Here is a 17,432-nt window from a genome sequence, read left to right as displayed (position 1 = left end):
TTGCCTGTAAAATTAGATTCTTGCCCATTTTTGCACAGTCTGTGAGAATGCATAACACAAAGACATCTGCTAAGCAGTAACAAACCCACCTGAGCCACTTTTTCCTACGTGGGTGGACTTAAGACTTCCAAGAGGTAAGTTAATTTGCCTGTTAATTACTCACCCACCTATGTCTACTCCAAACCAGAATTAACTAGAAAAGTCTTTTTATACATCAACAATTTAAACAAACCATTCCTCAATGCCTATATTTAGTCATTGCCTCTTGCGCAACTTTCCAAAAAATTCGGTCGTGTCAGTGTCCATTACCTGAAAAGGAAACACATTATATGGGCACAAATTAGGATAGGCTGTCAAAACGTTGCATGCTGTTGCCTCGTGGTCATGAGACTACTTCTGGACAACTTTTTAAAATTTAAATCATAATCTATTTTTAATTTTCTGACAGCAAAACACATTTTAGTGCTTTTAACGTTGTGGCAACGTTGAGAGCACCAAAAACGATAGATGGTCACAACGTTGGGTATTGCTCCTTGGTCATAAGACTACTTTCCCACTTATATTTTATATTATCTTCCATATTATATCATTCTTTAACAACAGAACACGACATGTGCTCTTTATCACTCTTTATCTGACAAAAAAAACACGTGGCGTATTTTAGAATGCAGGAGAACGTTGTAAGGGGACCCAATCTAATTGTTTTTTACAATGTTGTCACAATATAACCATGCTTGAAGACTTTTGAACTATTTTCCAAAAGTCTTACTATCACTCATTTTCTGTCAATAGAACACATCGTGTGTTTGAATCACGTGTGAGAAGGTTGTAGAGGCGAACCATACGATACCAAAAGGAAAGGCTATCTCAAGTGGGTATTGCTTTTTTTTTTGTCATTTTTAATTCCAATTAAATTTCTCCAATTAAAATACTGCTTTCAATGTTATGAAAGCAGTATGGGCACCAAAGCAAATCGGTTGTCTCAACGTTTTTACAATGTAACCATGTTAGGGTATTGACTATTGGTCATAAGACTTTTAAGACTTTTGAACTACCTTCCAGAATCTCTCATTATCTGGCAATAGAACACGTGACAACGTTATAGCGGCACCAAAGAAACTTTTGTTTTTTTACAACGTTGTCAAGACGTAACTGTGTTGGATGTAAAAAAAAATCCTAATACATAATTTTGAAGATTTGGGGATTGTACTGCACCAGCAATTGATGCAACCCACAGAAGCTCGTCTCTCTCTCTTTTCTGCACTCATGGGATTAGTTGCTCAGCCTCCCCTGCCCTCCCTCCCTCCCTTCACCCACCCACCCCTCCTCGCGCTGCCGACGTCACCAGCCTGCCTGGCTATGGCAGGAACTCTGTTCTGAAGCAGCAGCAGCACTGCTTACCGCTAACGAGGACCGGAATACGAGCAAGGGTCAGAGGGAGAGAGGGCGAGAGAGGCTCAGGCAGAGAGACCGAGAGCAAGAGAGAGGGAAAGCTCGGAGAGGGAGAAGAGGGTGGGGAAACGAAGGGAAACGAATGAGTCTTTGGAACGGCAGCTGCGAAACTCGCCGAAATTCGGTACGCTGTCGTTGTCGTCCCCCGTTCGCTTTCAAACGCGTAAAATTCGCTCCTCTTTTCGCCACTGAAGCGCCTCGGAGGAGCGAGCATGGATCTACCTGCCGTTGGAGAGCACGTCTTCGCGGTGGAGGGCATCGAGAAGAAGCGCGTACGGAAGGTACGGAAGGTTACAACTAGCCAATGACTAATGCATGGCATGTACGAATAATTATAAAAGATTTAATATGAGTGCAATTGTATATATATATATATATATATATATATATATATATATATATATATATATATATATATATATATATAGGTTATGCATGTTTGGTTATTTTTTCCGCCATAAATTCATCATCGGGGATGTGTGCTGCAATGTTGCAATGTTTTCTTCTTTCATTTTCAGGGCAGAATCGAGTATCTGGTGAAGTGGAGAGGGTGGTCCCCAAAGTAAGTGGTCGTCGTTTTCGTTTGCTAGCGATATTGCATGGACTGCCACGGACTGCAGGCGGGCTCAAGCCCCAGTCATTTTTTGAAAATCTAGCTTGCTTGCAGCATGCGCTGTGAGAGCGTGTGTGCGCGCGCGCGTTCGATTGTGAGTATAGGGATATGTGTGTGTGTGTGTGTGTTAGAGCTGTTGGCTGTTAGTGTATGAGAGTGTGTGTGTGTGTGTGTGTGTGTGTGTTTCAAATAGAGCCACGGATTCCATCACTAATTTATGCGAGAGAAAGGAGGAGGGGGCCTTTCTGCCATGTTATCCGATTTTAATTATTTCTGCATAGCTGGCAGATCCACTTCAAAAGTACTAGTACAGTGCTGCTAAAATGGCCACCACCACTGCTGTGAACACTATCAGAGAAAAATGGTACTGTACAGGAATATTTTGTTTACCAAGGTACGAATAGTGGAAATGTAATCTTAAAGGCACAACATGATCCTTAAGATACAGTTGTGTCCAGGAAAAGTAGGGGAAAACAAGTCCAAAGAAATGTGCAAAGAGTACAAATGACATACCCTTGAGAGGTACTTCCCCAGTGACTGTTTTTTATCCTTGTTTTTGGTAGACCACACAAAATAGTGTGCTTGAACCCTCCTTTAATAATGTTCCTCTCCTCAACAAATTAGTGAAATAGCTTTAATAACTTTCAATTCTTCGTTATGGTACAGGCAACTGTGTGTAGTGTACTGCAGTGTAAGAGCACATTGTGGACATTTTGGATTTTTATTATTTGCCTATTTATTTTTTTTACTTCTCTACATCTAACATATAATCATTTCTTTTGTTCCTTTTACAGATATAACACATGGGAACCTGAGGAAAACATCCTCGACCCTCGTCTTCTTGTAGCTTTCCAAAACAGGTGAGCCCTGCTGAAGGCTGAATAGCTGAACTTGAGCTAATGCCCTTATATGGTGCTGGGAGGAGGGGCGCCTGCTCACTCACTCACTCCCTCTCTCACCCACTCTTGTTCTCTCTCTCTCTCTCTCTCTCTCTCTCTCTCTCTCTCCCTCTCTCTCACTGCTTGTGCTCTTGCTGTGGAGCTGAAGATTGATTGCAGCCCCGTTGGCAAGGCCTAACGACTACAAAGCCTCTCTTGATTCTCGCCGTCCCTTGCACGCTCACATTGTTTATATACTAAACAGTGCACGGCTAATACAGTAGTATTCCAATGCGAAATGAGTTGGACGATGCAGAGCAGTGCCACACTGCCGCTTAAGACTTTGTGAGAAAGCGTTTTACTTGACAATTAAAAATGTAGTCAATTATTATACTGTAAAATAGCATTGTATTACCTTTAAAATGGCAGCAGCAAAAAGTCTTTAAATAACAGAGAAAGATGATCTTGTTCCTTATTCTTATTGCTCTGGGGGTACTTTCGCAATTTGGCAAGACTGTATACAACAGGCATCCCAGGGATCTTCACCAAGTTATTCCCTTTATATTTAGCAAAGTGAAGCCTGCTGATGCCTCAAACATGCACAGTCAGTACTGTATGAGCAATGCATAGTCTTAGCATTCTGGCACCCATCTCAGATTCTGGTATTTGTATACATGTTCAATGAGAGCCATACACTAGAAGACATTAAAAAGGCTTTGAGTTTGACATTCTCTCACACCAACACATTACATTAACAGTGTGTTAAAACTCTGCAAACAGTTTGTAATACTGCAACTAGATTCCTTTTAAAAAATATATTCCAACATGCTTCTTGTGGGAATTTATAAAAAGAGAAACCATTGATCAATGAAGATCAAGCAAAAACAGCTTTTGGCTATGGCTATCCTACTATGCACACTACTATGTGTGTAGTAGTTTATTTAGGGAAAGAAAATTCAGCAAATATGGACACTACCTTAGTTAAATGAATGGGAACAGCTGTTTCCTGTTTGGCACTGTAGAGAGCTCACCTACTGGTTATTGACAGTGTCCACATCACAATTTGCATTATCCAAGACAAGAAATAGATTGCGATGTTAACAAGACTAAAATTATTTTATTCCAACATGGGAAATTTGTCTGAGATGGTGAAATCTCTTGAAAAGTCGTTTAGTGTAGGGTCAGCAATTGAATGATTATTATAACACCATTGTTTCAGCTTGGAACTGGCAACAACAAACAGCCTGTTAATGTCAGTTTTTCTCTTATCCTTATCCTTTCTTTTGCTCTAGGGGTGCTTTGGCAATTTAGTAAGATGGGAAAGGAAATCCCAATCGAGAAAAAAATTACACAAGAGGACTTATCTTCTCCCCAATTATTTCCATTATATTGACTCGACTCAGGCCTGCTGATGCCTTAAACAGCCACAGCCAGTATTGGATAAGCAAAGCGTACTGTCAGCATTCCGGCACCCATCTCAGATTCTGGTTTTTGTTTACATGTCTAAGGGCAAGTGAACAACTGCCATGAATTGCTTAGTGAGATGTGGATTATCCCAACATTGTCTAACCTAAAGGTTTGTGACAGTAATGATGTGGCATTCCGGTATTATCAGAATACTTATATAGGTGTTTTTTGACACCTAACAAGTTAAAATATTCAAAATGATTGGGTGTTCTTGAACACAAATTAATTCCACTGCGCTAAATCCATTTAACAAGAACACTTTTATATTTGGATATTTCAAATTATTTTACAACTTTGACCAACTACATGTAAGAAACATAGAAGTAGGTCTGCACAATATTGCAAAACAAACTGAAATTGTGATATTTTGTTATTTTTAAAAATACAAGATTTACAAACATATATTGTGATAAAGTGGAAAGGAAAGTAAAAAAAAAGTTTAAAATTACATTGGTTGAGTGAATGTTGGTTATAAGTAAACATAATGAAAAATTACAAAACACGTTTGTTGTGGCTTTGGCTCTGTTAAGGAATGTAGGTTCATAACTGGGTCATTACATGCTATGATGATAAGGGGCAAGTATTTTGTATGCAATGCAGAGAAGATGATAGGAATGTTAGGCCTTGAGTTTGGCTCATTTACAGTATATTTGTTATTCATCATGGTAATATGCATTGAATGAGTCAGTCTGAGTTTTGCTATTGTTTTTATTAACTTCAAGAAAAAAGGATAATGGAATGATAGTTTCGACATCATAGGCAAGGACATTTGCCTATAAAATGTTTTAGTCCTAAAGTAAGTGCTGGTATTTGGTCTTCTAAAGGCACAAGGTTTTTTTCTGTGATAAATAATGTTTTCCTGTCTTTTCTGTTTCATTTCAGAGAGAGACAAGAGCAGCAAATGGGATATCGCAAAAGGGGGCCTAAGCCCAAACACCTCCTTATCCAGGTAAATACACTATTGTTATAGTTATATTTTACAAATTCACACAGTAAGATTTATTGCTGAGTAAGTCAGGCTTGCAGAGATGCATTCTTTATTTATTACCAAGATTTGTAATGCTGTCTGTGAAACAGTGTATTGTATTTTATAATGAATGGGTAATTCTGTATGCCCAAGGCTCCTCTCTGTCTGGGTCTTCCCTAATGTCCTGAGCTGCTGGAAGATAAATGATAGTGTCATGGATACATAATATATAACTACCGTAGCACAGCGAACACTAACAATGCACCGCTCAAGTGGATGTCAGAATAAATATAGATAAAGGTGGATAGATGGATAACCTTTCTTAGTCCTCGTCTTTGTCTCCCATTGTATCTGATTCAGAGGCAGTTATTTGGTTAATTATCTTCAGGTTTTATTCTCTGGATCCTTTTTGATACTAACATTTACTTTGGTCCTTTCAGCTACCTGCATTTGCACGGAGGTCAAGCAGCATCCTTGCTGGTCTTCAGGAGACATCGCTAGATGATGAGAACCAGCTCAAAATGGATTGTCTCCAGATGCACCGTTCCCAACCTCAGCAATACCAGCTCAACAGCAAGAAACACCACCAGTACCAGCCCAACAGCAAGGAGATACCAGCAGAACCACACATTAATGGCAAGAAAAAACACTTCTACCAGCTAAACAGCAAAAAGCATCATCACTATCAGCCAGACCCCAAGATGTATGACCAGCAACCCACAAAACCAAAAGAGGTCAAAGGGCATGACCCATCTATTAAAGGATGGAACCTCCCTCCAGCCTTGCAACAGAAATGGGCACGTGACAAAGACAATGGCTGCTTAAATAAAGTTAACGATCTGGCTGTGGAGCACAAACAGTTACCTGCTACTGTTAACAAAGAGCAGCAGGCACTGAAGACCAGCTTAAAGGAGCCTTCACTTCCCAATGGTATCAGCAGTAAGATGAAGATAATCAGAAATAAAAACAAAAATGGACGAATTGTCATTGTCATGAGCAAGTACATGGACAACGGAGTCCAGTCGTCCAAAGTAAAAAATGGGGATTTGTCTGGAATGGAGAAACCGCACTTAGCTGAGGAATCTTTAAATGGCAATAGAGGTAATGGCATACCAGTCACACCAGGCCAAGAGAATGGTGTTGCTAAAGACAATGGTGTCTACAGTTCCTCTGCAACCAGTTCAAATGGTCACAAAGTGCCTCACAAAAAAATTGATCTACCGAGAACAAAAACTGCTGTAGATGTGGACCACAAAGCCGATCAAAAAATGGATATAATTGATTTATCAGACGATCAGCCTCTGCGACTGAGCACCAAAGCCAACTCTTCCCCTGTACCAAGTGTATCAAGTGAGACGGACTGTGCCCGCTACCAACCTGGTCATCGTAAACGTAATCTGTCAGAGCCTCATGATGGTGGTATTGATTGTAAGAGGTTCATCAGTTCCAGGAGTATCAGCGCTCCCAATCCTGTCTTCTCATCCCCTCAGAGGGAACCTATGGATCTTCATTGTTCTGGACAAAACACAAACACAAACAGGAGCTACAGTTACGACTTTACTGATACCATTCCTGAAGAACCCATTGACTTGAGCTGTGGGCGGACTAGGCTACAGGCCGAAACTTGTGGGAACTCTGCAGAAACTCCCGTCACAGTGGAGGAGGACACCCCTCAGACATCAGAGAAGTCAGAAGAACCAGTCAGCTATTTTAAGCCATTTGCCGGAAATATCATTATTACAGACGTCACCACAAACTGTTTGACTGTGACCTTTAAGGAATATGTCTCAATTTAATTGCTTGGCATCGTTCTACTGCTGAAACTTCATTACATCATGGATATGTAGATATGTAATTATGAGGAGAGTACTGTACATATGTATCTATATCATTTTTTATGTATAGAAATGAAACAGATATTTTGTTCTTTGCAGTGTAGTTTTTAATTTCGTTTGGAATATTGGAAGGCCTGTACATGCACAGTGTAAAGTAGATTTTGTCTAAAGAGTTTGATAAAGCTTCACTGAAAAGCACTTACTTTTTACCCAGACCTTGCTTGCACCCTCAGTGGAAATAATGGAAGATATGTTTACTCTTAAAATGTTCAAAATGAACACACATTTTAAAACTCCTCTTTCACTTCCTTTAGTTCAAATGCATGGTTTACAATATTATAATATGTTCCATCATGCAAGCAGATCTTGTGTCATTTAAGGCAGACTGATCTGAGCTCATTTTAATGTTGTGGTTTTCTGGGTGTTGAAGGTTGTGTTGCAGAAGTTCGCCTGTCTATTTAAACATTAATGCCACATGACAGAGAGTTTAACGGAGAGTAGTTCTGGTGGCATTGTCCATTTTAACAGATGATATATAGCACCAATCTGCAGATTGTTATAGCCTCCAAGGTCTTTGTTGTGCAATGATGAAGTAGCCTCAGTCAACTTGAGCCTGAGTTTGCTTGTTTGGTAAACTCTTTACATACCCGTTAAATGTGTAAGCTGCACCTTTTCATCAGATAGATTGCTTTGTCATCAGAAAAGGAAGAAGACTTGTTTTACGCTGATCAACAGGGTGTATTTTCTTCTCTTATGCTTCTTATTGTGGTGATTTTCATGCTTATTAACGTACTTGTTATATACCATGACATGACATGTCATTGGAGTTTCTTGATCCATTCATCATGACATGCAAATGAACAGCATACCTGAAGTTTTGAGTCTTAATGTTACGTCATATTTAATTGTTTAGACTGCTTCTTGTCATGCGGGCATTTTTTAACTGTTTGCTGGTTCGGCATGATGTTAATAGCAAGGGATGACCAGTCAATATACTTTATTTTAGACAATGCATAATCCTGTAGCACAGGCTGCTGTATAACTGCTGCTAAATTGTTTTTATTAATTGAATTCATTTTATTTCATTAGTAAAATATGCTGAGTAATATAATAGATACGGTACCAATTAGGGCTGCACATTTTTTTAGCATAGACATTGCAATGCTAGATGAGCAACAAGCACTTGTCACATTACAGGATGTGCAGTGTCACTTAAGGCAAATTAAACAGTACCAGAGGCAGATTATATTTGCCCAAAATCAGTAATTGTACTACATTCTTTGTTTTAGGGAGTAAACATTCATATATCATATGTCGATTAATTGACCTCTGGTAAAATCTGGTGACAATTCCTGTAATTATTTATTAATATTGTAATTAGGGCTGGACAATATGGCCAAAATTTACATTGTAATATGTTTTTTTGAATTTCAATGTTTTAAACAATACAATATTTTTCCAATATTAACAACAATGTAAGCTTCAGCCTGTGGTATCCCTCATTACGCAGGCTACAGAAACCTAATGTGCTCTGTTCTTTCTTCTCAGCTTGTATGAGGTGAACTTACGACAGTGCCCTGTAATAACTGTTGGACAGATTCTGTAAATAATGTGTATTAAAATATCGGGAATGAGTCTAAAAAACGTATTACTGTTGCTAAAACATTTTCTATTGTGATATATGTCAATGTTAAATTATTGTCTGGCCTCAATTGCAATATATATCACAGAAATGAAAATATTGCAGTCACTTTTTTTTCAAAGTTGTGCAGCCCCAGCACTGATTGTTACCAACATATTCAAGTGATCCACTCTTGGTCCATCGTAACCTATACAATCCCAGCTTTTATACACATGACAGATTCATACCCATATCCTTTATAGACACATTTCTGAAAGCACAAATAAATAATACCATTTGTTCTGTAACAATATATATGGTTAAACCAAAAACTAAAGCTTTGCTTATCCATGCAGTAGCCTATACACATCATTAGTGATATAATAAAGGCAAAAGCTCAAAGATCAGTTCAGAGGGCAGTGTGTAGTCAGTTCAGTTCATTTAGACAGTGGTCTAGCTTGGTGCCTATATATGTGCCTGGGTTCGAGATGACAGTAGACCGAGTGGTCGGCTGCTCTCTGCTTGTAAACCATCAGAACTGTTGTTTGTTTCAGAAATTACCCCAATGCACTCAATAATGTTGGAGCTATTGAAAGAAAATCTTGACAAAACTCTTTATATGGGCATAGAAATAAAGGATTATGTTTGAGAACTTGTGCTGGTTGGATGTTTTTTTTAAACAGGTGTCTTGGATGTGTCAGGCCATTATTTATCTGTGGCCATCTGGGCTAAATATTTAAAAAGAAGAAGAAAAAAAGACCCGCCTCATAAAATGAAAGAGGATATTGTCTGTGCTGTAACCTCTTTAGCCTTGTAGGTACTTTGATCTACAAGCATAATATATTCTTCACGGTTGCTTGACATTTTAAGTTTGGCTCCTCTGAACTTTTAAGAAACAAGTACAATCACACCTTTCTTCACAACACTAACAGCCTTGCTCCTGTTCTCTATCTTACCATTCTAAAGCTTTCTTTCCTCCAAAGGGTATTTTCCGAATAAAGGCTTGAAGCCTGCATGGATCTAAAGCATTCTCAACTATACTCTGAATGCTGGACAGACGTTTATTTCAGCTAGAAAGAGCTGCTTCATTTAGAGCCAGAGTGTGTAATGTGATATTTTCAGCAGCCACACTCTTTATGTCATCCACATGTGGTAATGTACTGTACATTCAAAACAAGAGCAATTAATGTTTAATTGCTATGTAATGGTGAACAGATGTTTCTACACATGATGCCATCCTCTCTTCACAGATGTGAAGTATGTTTTCCTGCTCTTTAGGCTTTTAATGCAATTCAATGCACAACATACTTATTAAGTGGGCATGCTCTTTAAGATATGCTTACTTGTTAATTCTTATTTGAATTTATGCTCAAAAAATACTATGTGAGGCAAGATATGGAATGTATGTTTTAGTTAATGTATATAGTCTTCAGTACAACAAAAAGCTCAGTCGTTTTTAGGAAGCAGTAAGTAATTATGTTAATTGTAAAATATAGAATATGTTTTCACAAACCAACAACAAATAATTATAGAATAAGACGATTATATAATAGATATTAATTTAAATGGAAGGACTATGACTGCAAGAATTTAAAACTTTGACACAACTTCAGACAAAAAGATAGATATGCTTTATTCTTTACTCTAATATGATCATATTTTTGTTGCCATATCTACACTCACAATTGTATGCAAGAGAACCAACGTGTCCAGTAAAAATCACTCCCTTGAGGTACATAATTGGTTACAATGATCAGAAATTAACTCCTTCAGGTCTTGCCCTGAAAGCTGTGACTGAAAAGGTCAGATAAGCTGCAATGTTTGTCTGGCTAATGATCCTAAAATGACCCTTTCCCTGGAAAAAACAACAGAGAAGCCTCGTAAATTATGTTCTTCATATATTAACCCCTTCCTTTTCTCTATTATTAGCTGATGACACCGGCTTAAGTAGCCGAAAGGCCTTGATGTGAATGTTTGTCAAGAAAAAAAATAACTAACCAAAATTAAACCGCGAAATTTTTGAATTTAGAGTTAATGAAATAAAAATCGGAACGAAACTCCCTAAAGGCTGTTCTGTGTTAATTACAGTGACGTGGATATATGAGAATGTGGGCTTTAAATTGAGTTAACCTAATTCAGCTATATTAAACTAGTTATTCTGCATGAGTTGGTCACTGAATAAAAAAATTCAACGCCGTACAATCTAAATCGGGGAACTTAATAAGAAAGTAAATGAAATATGAACTGACTGAAAGGTGAAGTTGTTTAAATTTAGACTCCTCGGTCTAAATTAGTGAACTGAAACCAGAATCGCCTAAAATTATCTTCAAAAGGCTATATTTATCAGAGCGAACTTAATTTCCACTCCGACTTCTTAAACCGGATCAGGTTGACAAGAAAAAAACTCTTTTTCTTTCTCGCTCTCTCTCTCTCTCTCTCTCCTTCCATAAGTCTTCCTCCATTTCAGCGACTCCCGCTTGTCGCGTTTATTAAGAAAAATACAAACGTCCCTAAGCTACTTTACACGCCACTTTCAAGGACAACCCGAGGTGCTTTCCCAACCTGACACCTTCAACAGTGCGCCGTGAGCGCGAAACGTTAATCACGGCGACCATTTAAAGCGTCTGAAAAATGTTCCCGCAGCTGGAGAAAGAAAATGGCTGTCCTCCTCCGCTTATTGAGATCACTGCGCGCAGGCTGTATAAATAACACGGCGGGCTGACGCCAGAGTTGGGGCACTAAATTAACCTGGAATGCACATCAGGCAGCTGAAGACCTCGCAGGGCCACGACTCTCACGGCTTAACATCTAAGGGTCGATGTATTCGTGTCAGAAACTGCTGTGGGCTGCAGGGCCACGACTCTTACGGCTTAACATCTAAGGGTCGATGTATTCGTGTCAGAAACTGCTGTGGGCTGCAGCTACCAAACCTGCCGTTAGTTCAAACGTTTGTCGGCAGCTTAAAATTAGATATTTATGTGGCAATTATGAAACATGTTGATGATAAAATCAAGAAAAACCAAGGCGCCTGAAGACCGCATGGTTCACCTTTGCCATGGATTATGTGTGCCTATTTTTATTGTGGGCAATATGTCACTGGTTGTCATCTCCTGGTGGGGTTGATGAAGTCACATTCGTCTACTATGCGGATTTCCTTTCTTCGTTTTTTTTAAAGACAATAATTAGAAATCTTATCACCGAAGCGGGCGGGTAGATGGTTTATTTAATAGGAACGTTTTTGTTGTCCTTAAGTCAAATTATTATACGCAATTAATAGAATTAGAATTAACCTCAACTACATCGACAAAATGAATAAACCAATACAAATATATATGTTAAATTTAGCTGTAGATATTTTTGACAGGTGTGCTGATAGTCCACGTCTCTCTTTTAGAACACCAGAAATGCGGATATTCACGTAGATCACATTAAAGGCACCATTTGAGGCATTTAGCCCGTTTTGTAAACAGGTCCGAGTCTGTTGTCGGTGTTTCTTCCGTGATATCCGTGATGGTGCTTCTTTCTCACGGGTTAAACCCGAAACACAGCGGTCCCTCTCCGGTCTACCGTCTGAGCGCCGGGAGTCGCACTGCTCTGGCGCCATTGTACAGCACTGCAGACAAGCACAGGCCAATCAACGACCGCGCCAAATAAGGAGAACCCACACACACACTCACACCGATTCACACACGCACGCACACCATACACACACGCGCTCACGTAGCACGTTTAATTTTTATTAATTTGCCGCGCACATCTAGCTTGTATAATTTATCTAGAAACGTCTCCAGCCCTCCGTTTCCAATTTTACGGAGGTTGCTGCGTTCCCTCTTTGTCCACTGCGGTTCTTTGTCTGTTCTCTCAGCCTAAAACCAGCACAGCTTAACACAGCAGCTTCGTAAAATATATCATATATGTTAATATTTACATTTTTTACTGTAAAGATTACACACGTGGCTAAAATATGTGTGGTTGCGTTTCCATTTCAGTCGATTTTCTGTTCGTTTTTATATCGGTAACACGCATTCTCTTATTTACATTAATTCATCTGTTTTACCCGACAGTGTGGATATAGGCGGCTTATTATTCGCGTATTATTACCTATATTCGCGTACTATTACCTATATTACCTATTTGCGCGTCAGGTTTATTTAAATATTAGTATATGTATAATATGTATCTTGGAAATATATGGTCTTTATTTCCCGTTGGTCAATTATTTTTTCTATATTTTCTCATATGCGTTTGTCTTAAAATGCAAAATACTATTCATTATTTAAAATTATTTAAGCGCATAGGTAATATTAAATGTATCTATATTGTTCGTGCTTGTATGGTCAGACTGTGTGAAACCAACGGTAAAGCTTCTATTTGCCTTAAATAAAGCTCCTAATGTTCAACAGTATTATTAAGTGTGTTGGAGTCTTATCTTCAAATATGGATTTACAGGGGAAGATTGAAACGAACTTCAAAATAATATAGAAATTTAGTATTATTCCACAGACAGCGGACACAAGCGGTTATTTTAAAATCTATTTATAAATTTGTATATTAATCCGATCAGGAATTTCGTTTTTTTTTTTGGCTCTGTAAAGTCGGATTATTTATTGCTGTTCGTATTTGTAATTAATACATTTAAATATGTGGAATACGTTAGTGCGCAATTTAGAAATTTAATAATATATATGCATATTTTTTATAATAAACAAGCCCTAAAACAATGTTCCAGTAAATTTTCAAAGCATTAAAAAATCTTACCTCAACCAAGAGCATATAAGATTTCATAAACGGTATTCAAAAAAAATTAACAGAGATTATATATCATGTCGGAGGCATTTTTACTACAATAATAAAATAAAACGTAGAATAAAAAAAGAACTAAATAGTAAATTATTATTATTATTATTATTATTATTATTATTATTATTATCTCACTGTATTCATTTTTGGAAATAGTTTTATTACGTTAATGCATAGTTATTTATTTTAAAAATAAAACGAACAATTTTCTTTCTAGCGGTTTGTATTCACTACAATGTAATTAAAGCGTGAATGACCTTTATTTTAGCAGTTTTGTCTTATCGCATCTAAGCACTTATGTGTCTCGCAAAAAGTGGTTTTGGTTTTAACTATTTTGAAATCTTTTTTGCGATTAAAAATTAAAGGTTACAGAGGCAGTTTAAGGCAGTTCTGGCTGTACATTTAAATTATAAAGACCACTGAATGATTTATTTTTTTATTTATGTCAATTCCTGCTTTCAAGAGTCTCCTTATCACAGCCCTTGATTAATATTGATTAATCAAAATATAATTGCATGAGTGCAATTTTCTACAACTAAATATTAAATGTATGTTTTTATGTATCATTTAACATTTAGCATTTAATCACATACACGTTTAATTATTTTAAAAACACTAAACGCAACGTTTGGTCTCTGTTTGGGGGTTACGTAAAACCGTAATGAAACTAGAGCTTTTTGAGGGTTTTGACGCATAGAAGCTTAGACTATTATACGGTTAAAACGGATCATTGTGCAATTATTACTGAACAGACTACTGAGTGTGTGTGTAAAATAATCTGGATCGAAATGAAATCGCTGTGGTAAATCAAGTTAACCGATAACTTGGGTATATGTGCATTTTTGTAGTCCAGGCTGAACGTGGCAAAGACGACAGTCTAAAACGTCAGCGCGCTTGGCGCGCATGCCTTCTGTTTAAATCTTTTTTGTTTGCATGTGGTACTTTGTATCTATAAGAGCTCGTTTGCTGTAAAGGCGCACTTTACTTAATAACATATCGTACGATTTTCGCTAATCAGCCTTCTTTCTGCTCGGATCCTAGCCACGGTTCGTCACTTCCTAGAAAAGGCTACATGCGCCCTCCCCTCCCTTAGCAACTACGTCCGCGTAGCAACGGCTCAACCAATGGCCTCCGCCGATCAAAGTCCCACCGACTCCGGTTTCATGGCAACAATTTAGAACGTGATGACGTCTGGCGGGTATTATGGGCTGTCGCGGATTGTACAGACAGAGGTTGTGGCAGTGGGACAGAAGTAAACATGGAGCTCTCTGCCGTTGGTGAGAGGGTGTTCGCGGCCGAATCCATCATCAAACGACGCATAAGAAGAGTAGGTGCACGACTTACGTCCTCCGTTAAAATGTTTCGCCTCCGTTAGAATGCAACTTGGAGATTTGTTCGCGTTCTGACGGTTTGGGCAAGTTAATCGCAGTAGGCTACTTAGCTAGCTGACTAGCTCGGCTAGTGTGCTAACCTGGTGCTGGTAGTGGTGATGATTTTTTAAGCTGTCACGCTTTCTCCCGCAGGGTCGGATGGAGTATCTGGTGAAGTGGAAAGGCTGGTCTCAAAGGTAAGTGGGCCGCTAAATCGATGTCTCCTGCTTTTATATATTTGATTACCACGGGCTAACGTTAGTTTGTTGCTACCGCGCCGAATACTAGCAGGTCAGTGCCCGAGCGCTGTGTAACGTAACGCTAACGGACTTCGGTTCTCGGTGCTACAACGTTAGCCGGAGTTTTAAGGCCAGCGGGAAGGTTAGCATGAACGCTAGCTAATGCGTGAAACTTTACAGTAGGCCTGTCACAATAATTCAATAATTACGTTATCGCGATCGCTATCAAACAAAATGTGGAAATAACTTCGATTATGTTCAGCGAGAAAAACCTGTTGACACGAATCAGTTGGTATGTCGACGTTGTTTTTAAAAATGTAAAAGCGTTTTTATTTGATTTTTTTTTTCATTTAGTGACGATATTTAGATATTTTTATTTACCGATTTAAGTGTAGTTGAAAGTAATGTGTAAATGCATTATTACGCCATATTATTAAAATTATTTTAGTGGCATAAAATAGTTTTAAAATCACAGTTATACATCGTTATCGCAAACAATAAATAAATAAATAAAATGGGGTGTCGCACCAGGCCTCCTTTACAACTTGACTTGATTTGTAATAACATAACTGTTGCACTGGAAACGCTACTTCGTCGCCGTGCTCACTCGGTTAGTGCGATTTTCGTTACAGATACAGCACCTGGGAACCGGAGGAAAATATTCTTGATGAACGTCTCTTCGCTGCTTTTGAGGAGAGGTTGGTAAACATTATACAATCCCGCTAGATTTAGCGTTCTGGATAATTATCTCTCTGTCCAGAGTTTTAAGATTTGTTCCAGTTGTTAAATGTGCACTTAATTAACGTATTTATAAGCGAAATACTTTTCCTTACAGAGAGCGTGAGAGAGAACTCTACGGGCCGAAAAAGAGAGGACCGAAACCGGGGACTTATCTCTCAAAGGTGAGCATACGGAAAGCACAATAATTTAGTCAGGCTTTTTTTGCATCTTTATGAAAAGACGAAACTGACGTTTATTTAGCTTATTTTACTTGTAGAGGGTTTTAAACTTAAAGAAAGTGAGGCTACGAAAAAAATGTTTTAATATATTTTTTAGCAGAGACTGTTTTCGTTGTAAATTTAAAATTAAGTAAATATCAATCGGATTAACTGTGCTCATGCGCTGTTCTGTTTAAATTATTATTTCAGGCAAAAGCTAAAGCCAGTACCAAAAATTATGAATTTAGAAGAGAGATGTCGCGAGAGATCCGGGTTTCGTTTCCCATGACGGAGCCAGTGGTCACTCCTCGAGCTCGCGAAGGTCTCCGGACAGTAGTTCCCACCATTTTCCCCCCTAGCACCGTCAACAGGGGCGAAAGTGTCCGACTTCACCCCCCAGAGCCTGAGAGGAAAGCTCGACCTGGGCAGGACCACGTGGACTTTCTTAGCGCCCCCAAAAAGAGGGGCCCAAAACCAAAGTTGCGTTTTCCTGTTCACGTTGCATCCTCTAAATCATTTAACAGTAGGGCAGATGAGCACTTCTCGCTCAACAGCCGCTCTACGGTGGGCGAGCGGTCTCATTACGGCCTAATGCAATTAACGCAGCAGCACTTATCTGGTCTTTACGGATCCGAGGAGCCAATCGATGATGACCGGCTGTCCCCGGAGCCGCTGGGTGTAAAGGAGGATGGTGGGGAGTCCTGGAGCCCGTGTCTGAGAAACATGGAAAAGGTTATAGTGACTGACATAACCAGCAACTCTGTGACTGTGACGATTAAAGAAAGCTCCACAGATAAAGGCTTCTTCAGGGAAAAAAGATGATGGATGTTAAAGTCAGTGACCTGATGTAGAACAGCTCTGAACAGGTGTTATCCTTTCTTTAGTCTCTAACTGTACAGTGTGTCTCAAAATCATGTGTATATATGTAACAAAAAAATAGTCTGGATATACATTTTCATCTGTATTTTCTATGAAAATGAAATTTATTTTTGTACCTCCCCAAGTTTGTGTAATGTGCAGCAATTAATTGTTTAATTGTTTATCTCTCTAAACGCCTGTGAGCTATAATGACTACAGGCACAAACTGCTGATAACACTTTTTCAGTTTCCAGCACCTTCTATTCAGAGTGAACGTCTAGTTCCTCTACCGACATCTAATTTACTATTGTCCTTTGTTGTACTGTGTGTACATTTGAAGGCCTAACATTGTCTGTATTAAAGCACAGAGTAAAAATAAGAATATAAATGCAAA

The 17,432-nt window shown here is 38.6% G+C and overlaps 2 protein-coding genes across 2 annotated transcripts; both read left to right on the top strand.

The window, feature by feature from the left end:
- Positions 1-1,340: 1,340 nt before the first annotated feature.
- cbx4 (chromobox homolog 4 (Pc class homolog, Drosophila)) lies at positions 1,341-9,485 on the top strand. Its single transcript, XM_049468008.1, has 5 exons — positions 1,341-1,733; positions 1,971-2,014; positions 2,860-2,925; positions 5,293-5,359; positions 5,818-9,485. Exons 1-5 carry the CDS (start codon positions 1,665-1,667, stop codon positions 7,171-7,173), a joined length of 1,602 nt encoding a protein of 533 aa, XP_049323965.1. The 5' UTR covers positions 1,341-1,664; the 3' UTR covers positions 7,174-9,485.
- Positions 9,486-14,827: 5,342 nt separating this feature from the next.
- cbx8a (chromobox homolog 8a (Pc class homolog, Drosophila)) lies at positions 14,828-17,432 on the top strand. Its single transcript, XM_007240517.3, has 5 exons — positions 14,828-14,960; positions 15,157-15,200; positions 15,875-15,940; positions 16,078-16,144; positions 16,391-17,432. The coding sequence occupies exons 1-5, from the start codon at positions 14,892-14,894 to the stop codon at positions 17,000-17,002; spliced, it is 858 nt and encodes a 285-aa protein (XP_007240579.2). The 5' UTR covers positions 14,828-14,891; the 3' UTR covers positions 17,003-17,432.

The sequence above is a fragment of the Astyanax mexicanus genome, chromosome 19, assembly GCF_023375975.1.
Source record: "Astyanax mexicanus isolate ESR-SI-001 chromosome 19, AstMex3_surface, whole genome shotgun sequence".
NCBI lineage: Eukaryota > Metazoa > Chordata > Actinopteri > Characiformes > Acestrorhamphidae > Astyanax > Astyanax mexicanus.
The sequence above is the reverse complement of the archived record's forward strand: the minus strand, read 5'-3'. Positions and strand labels throughout refer to the sequence as shown.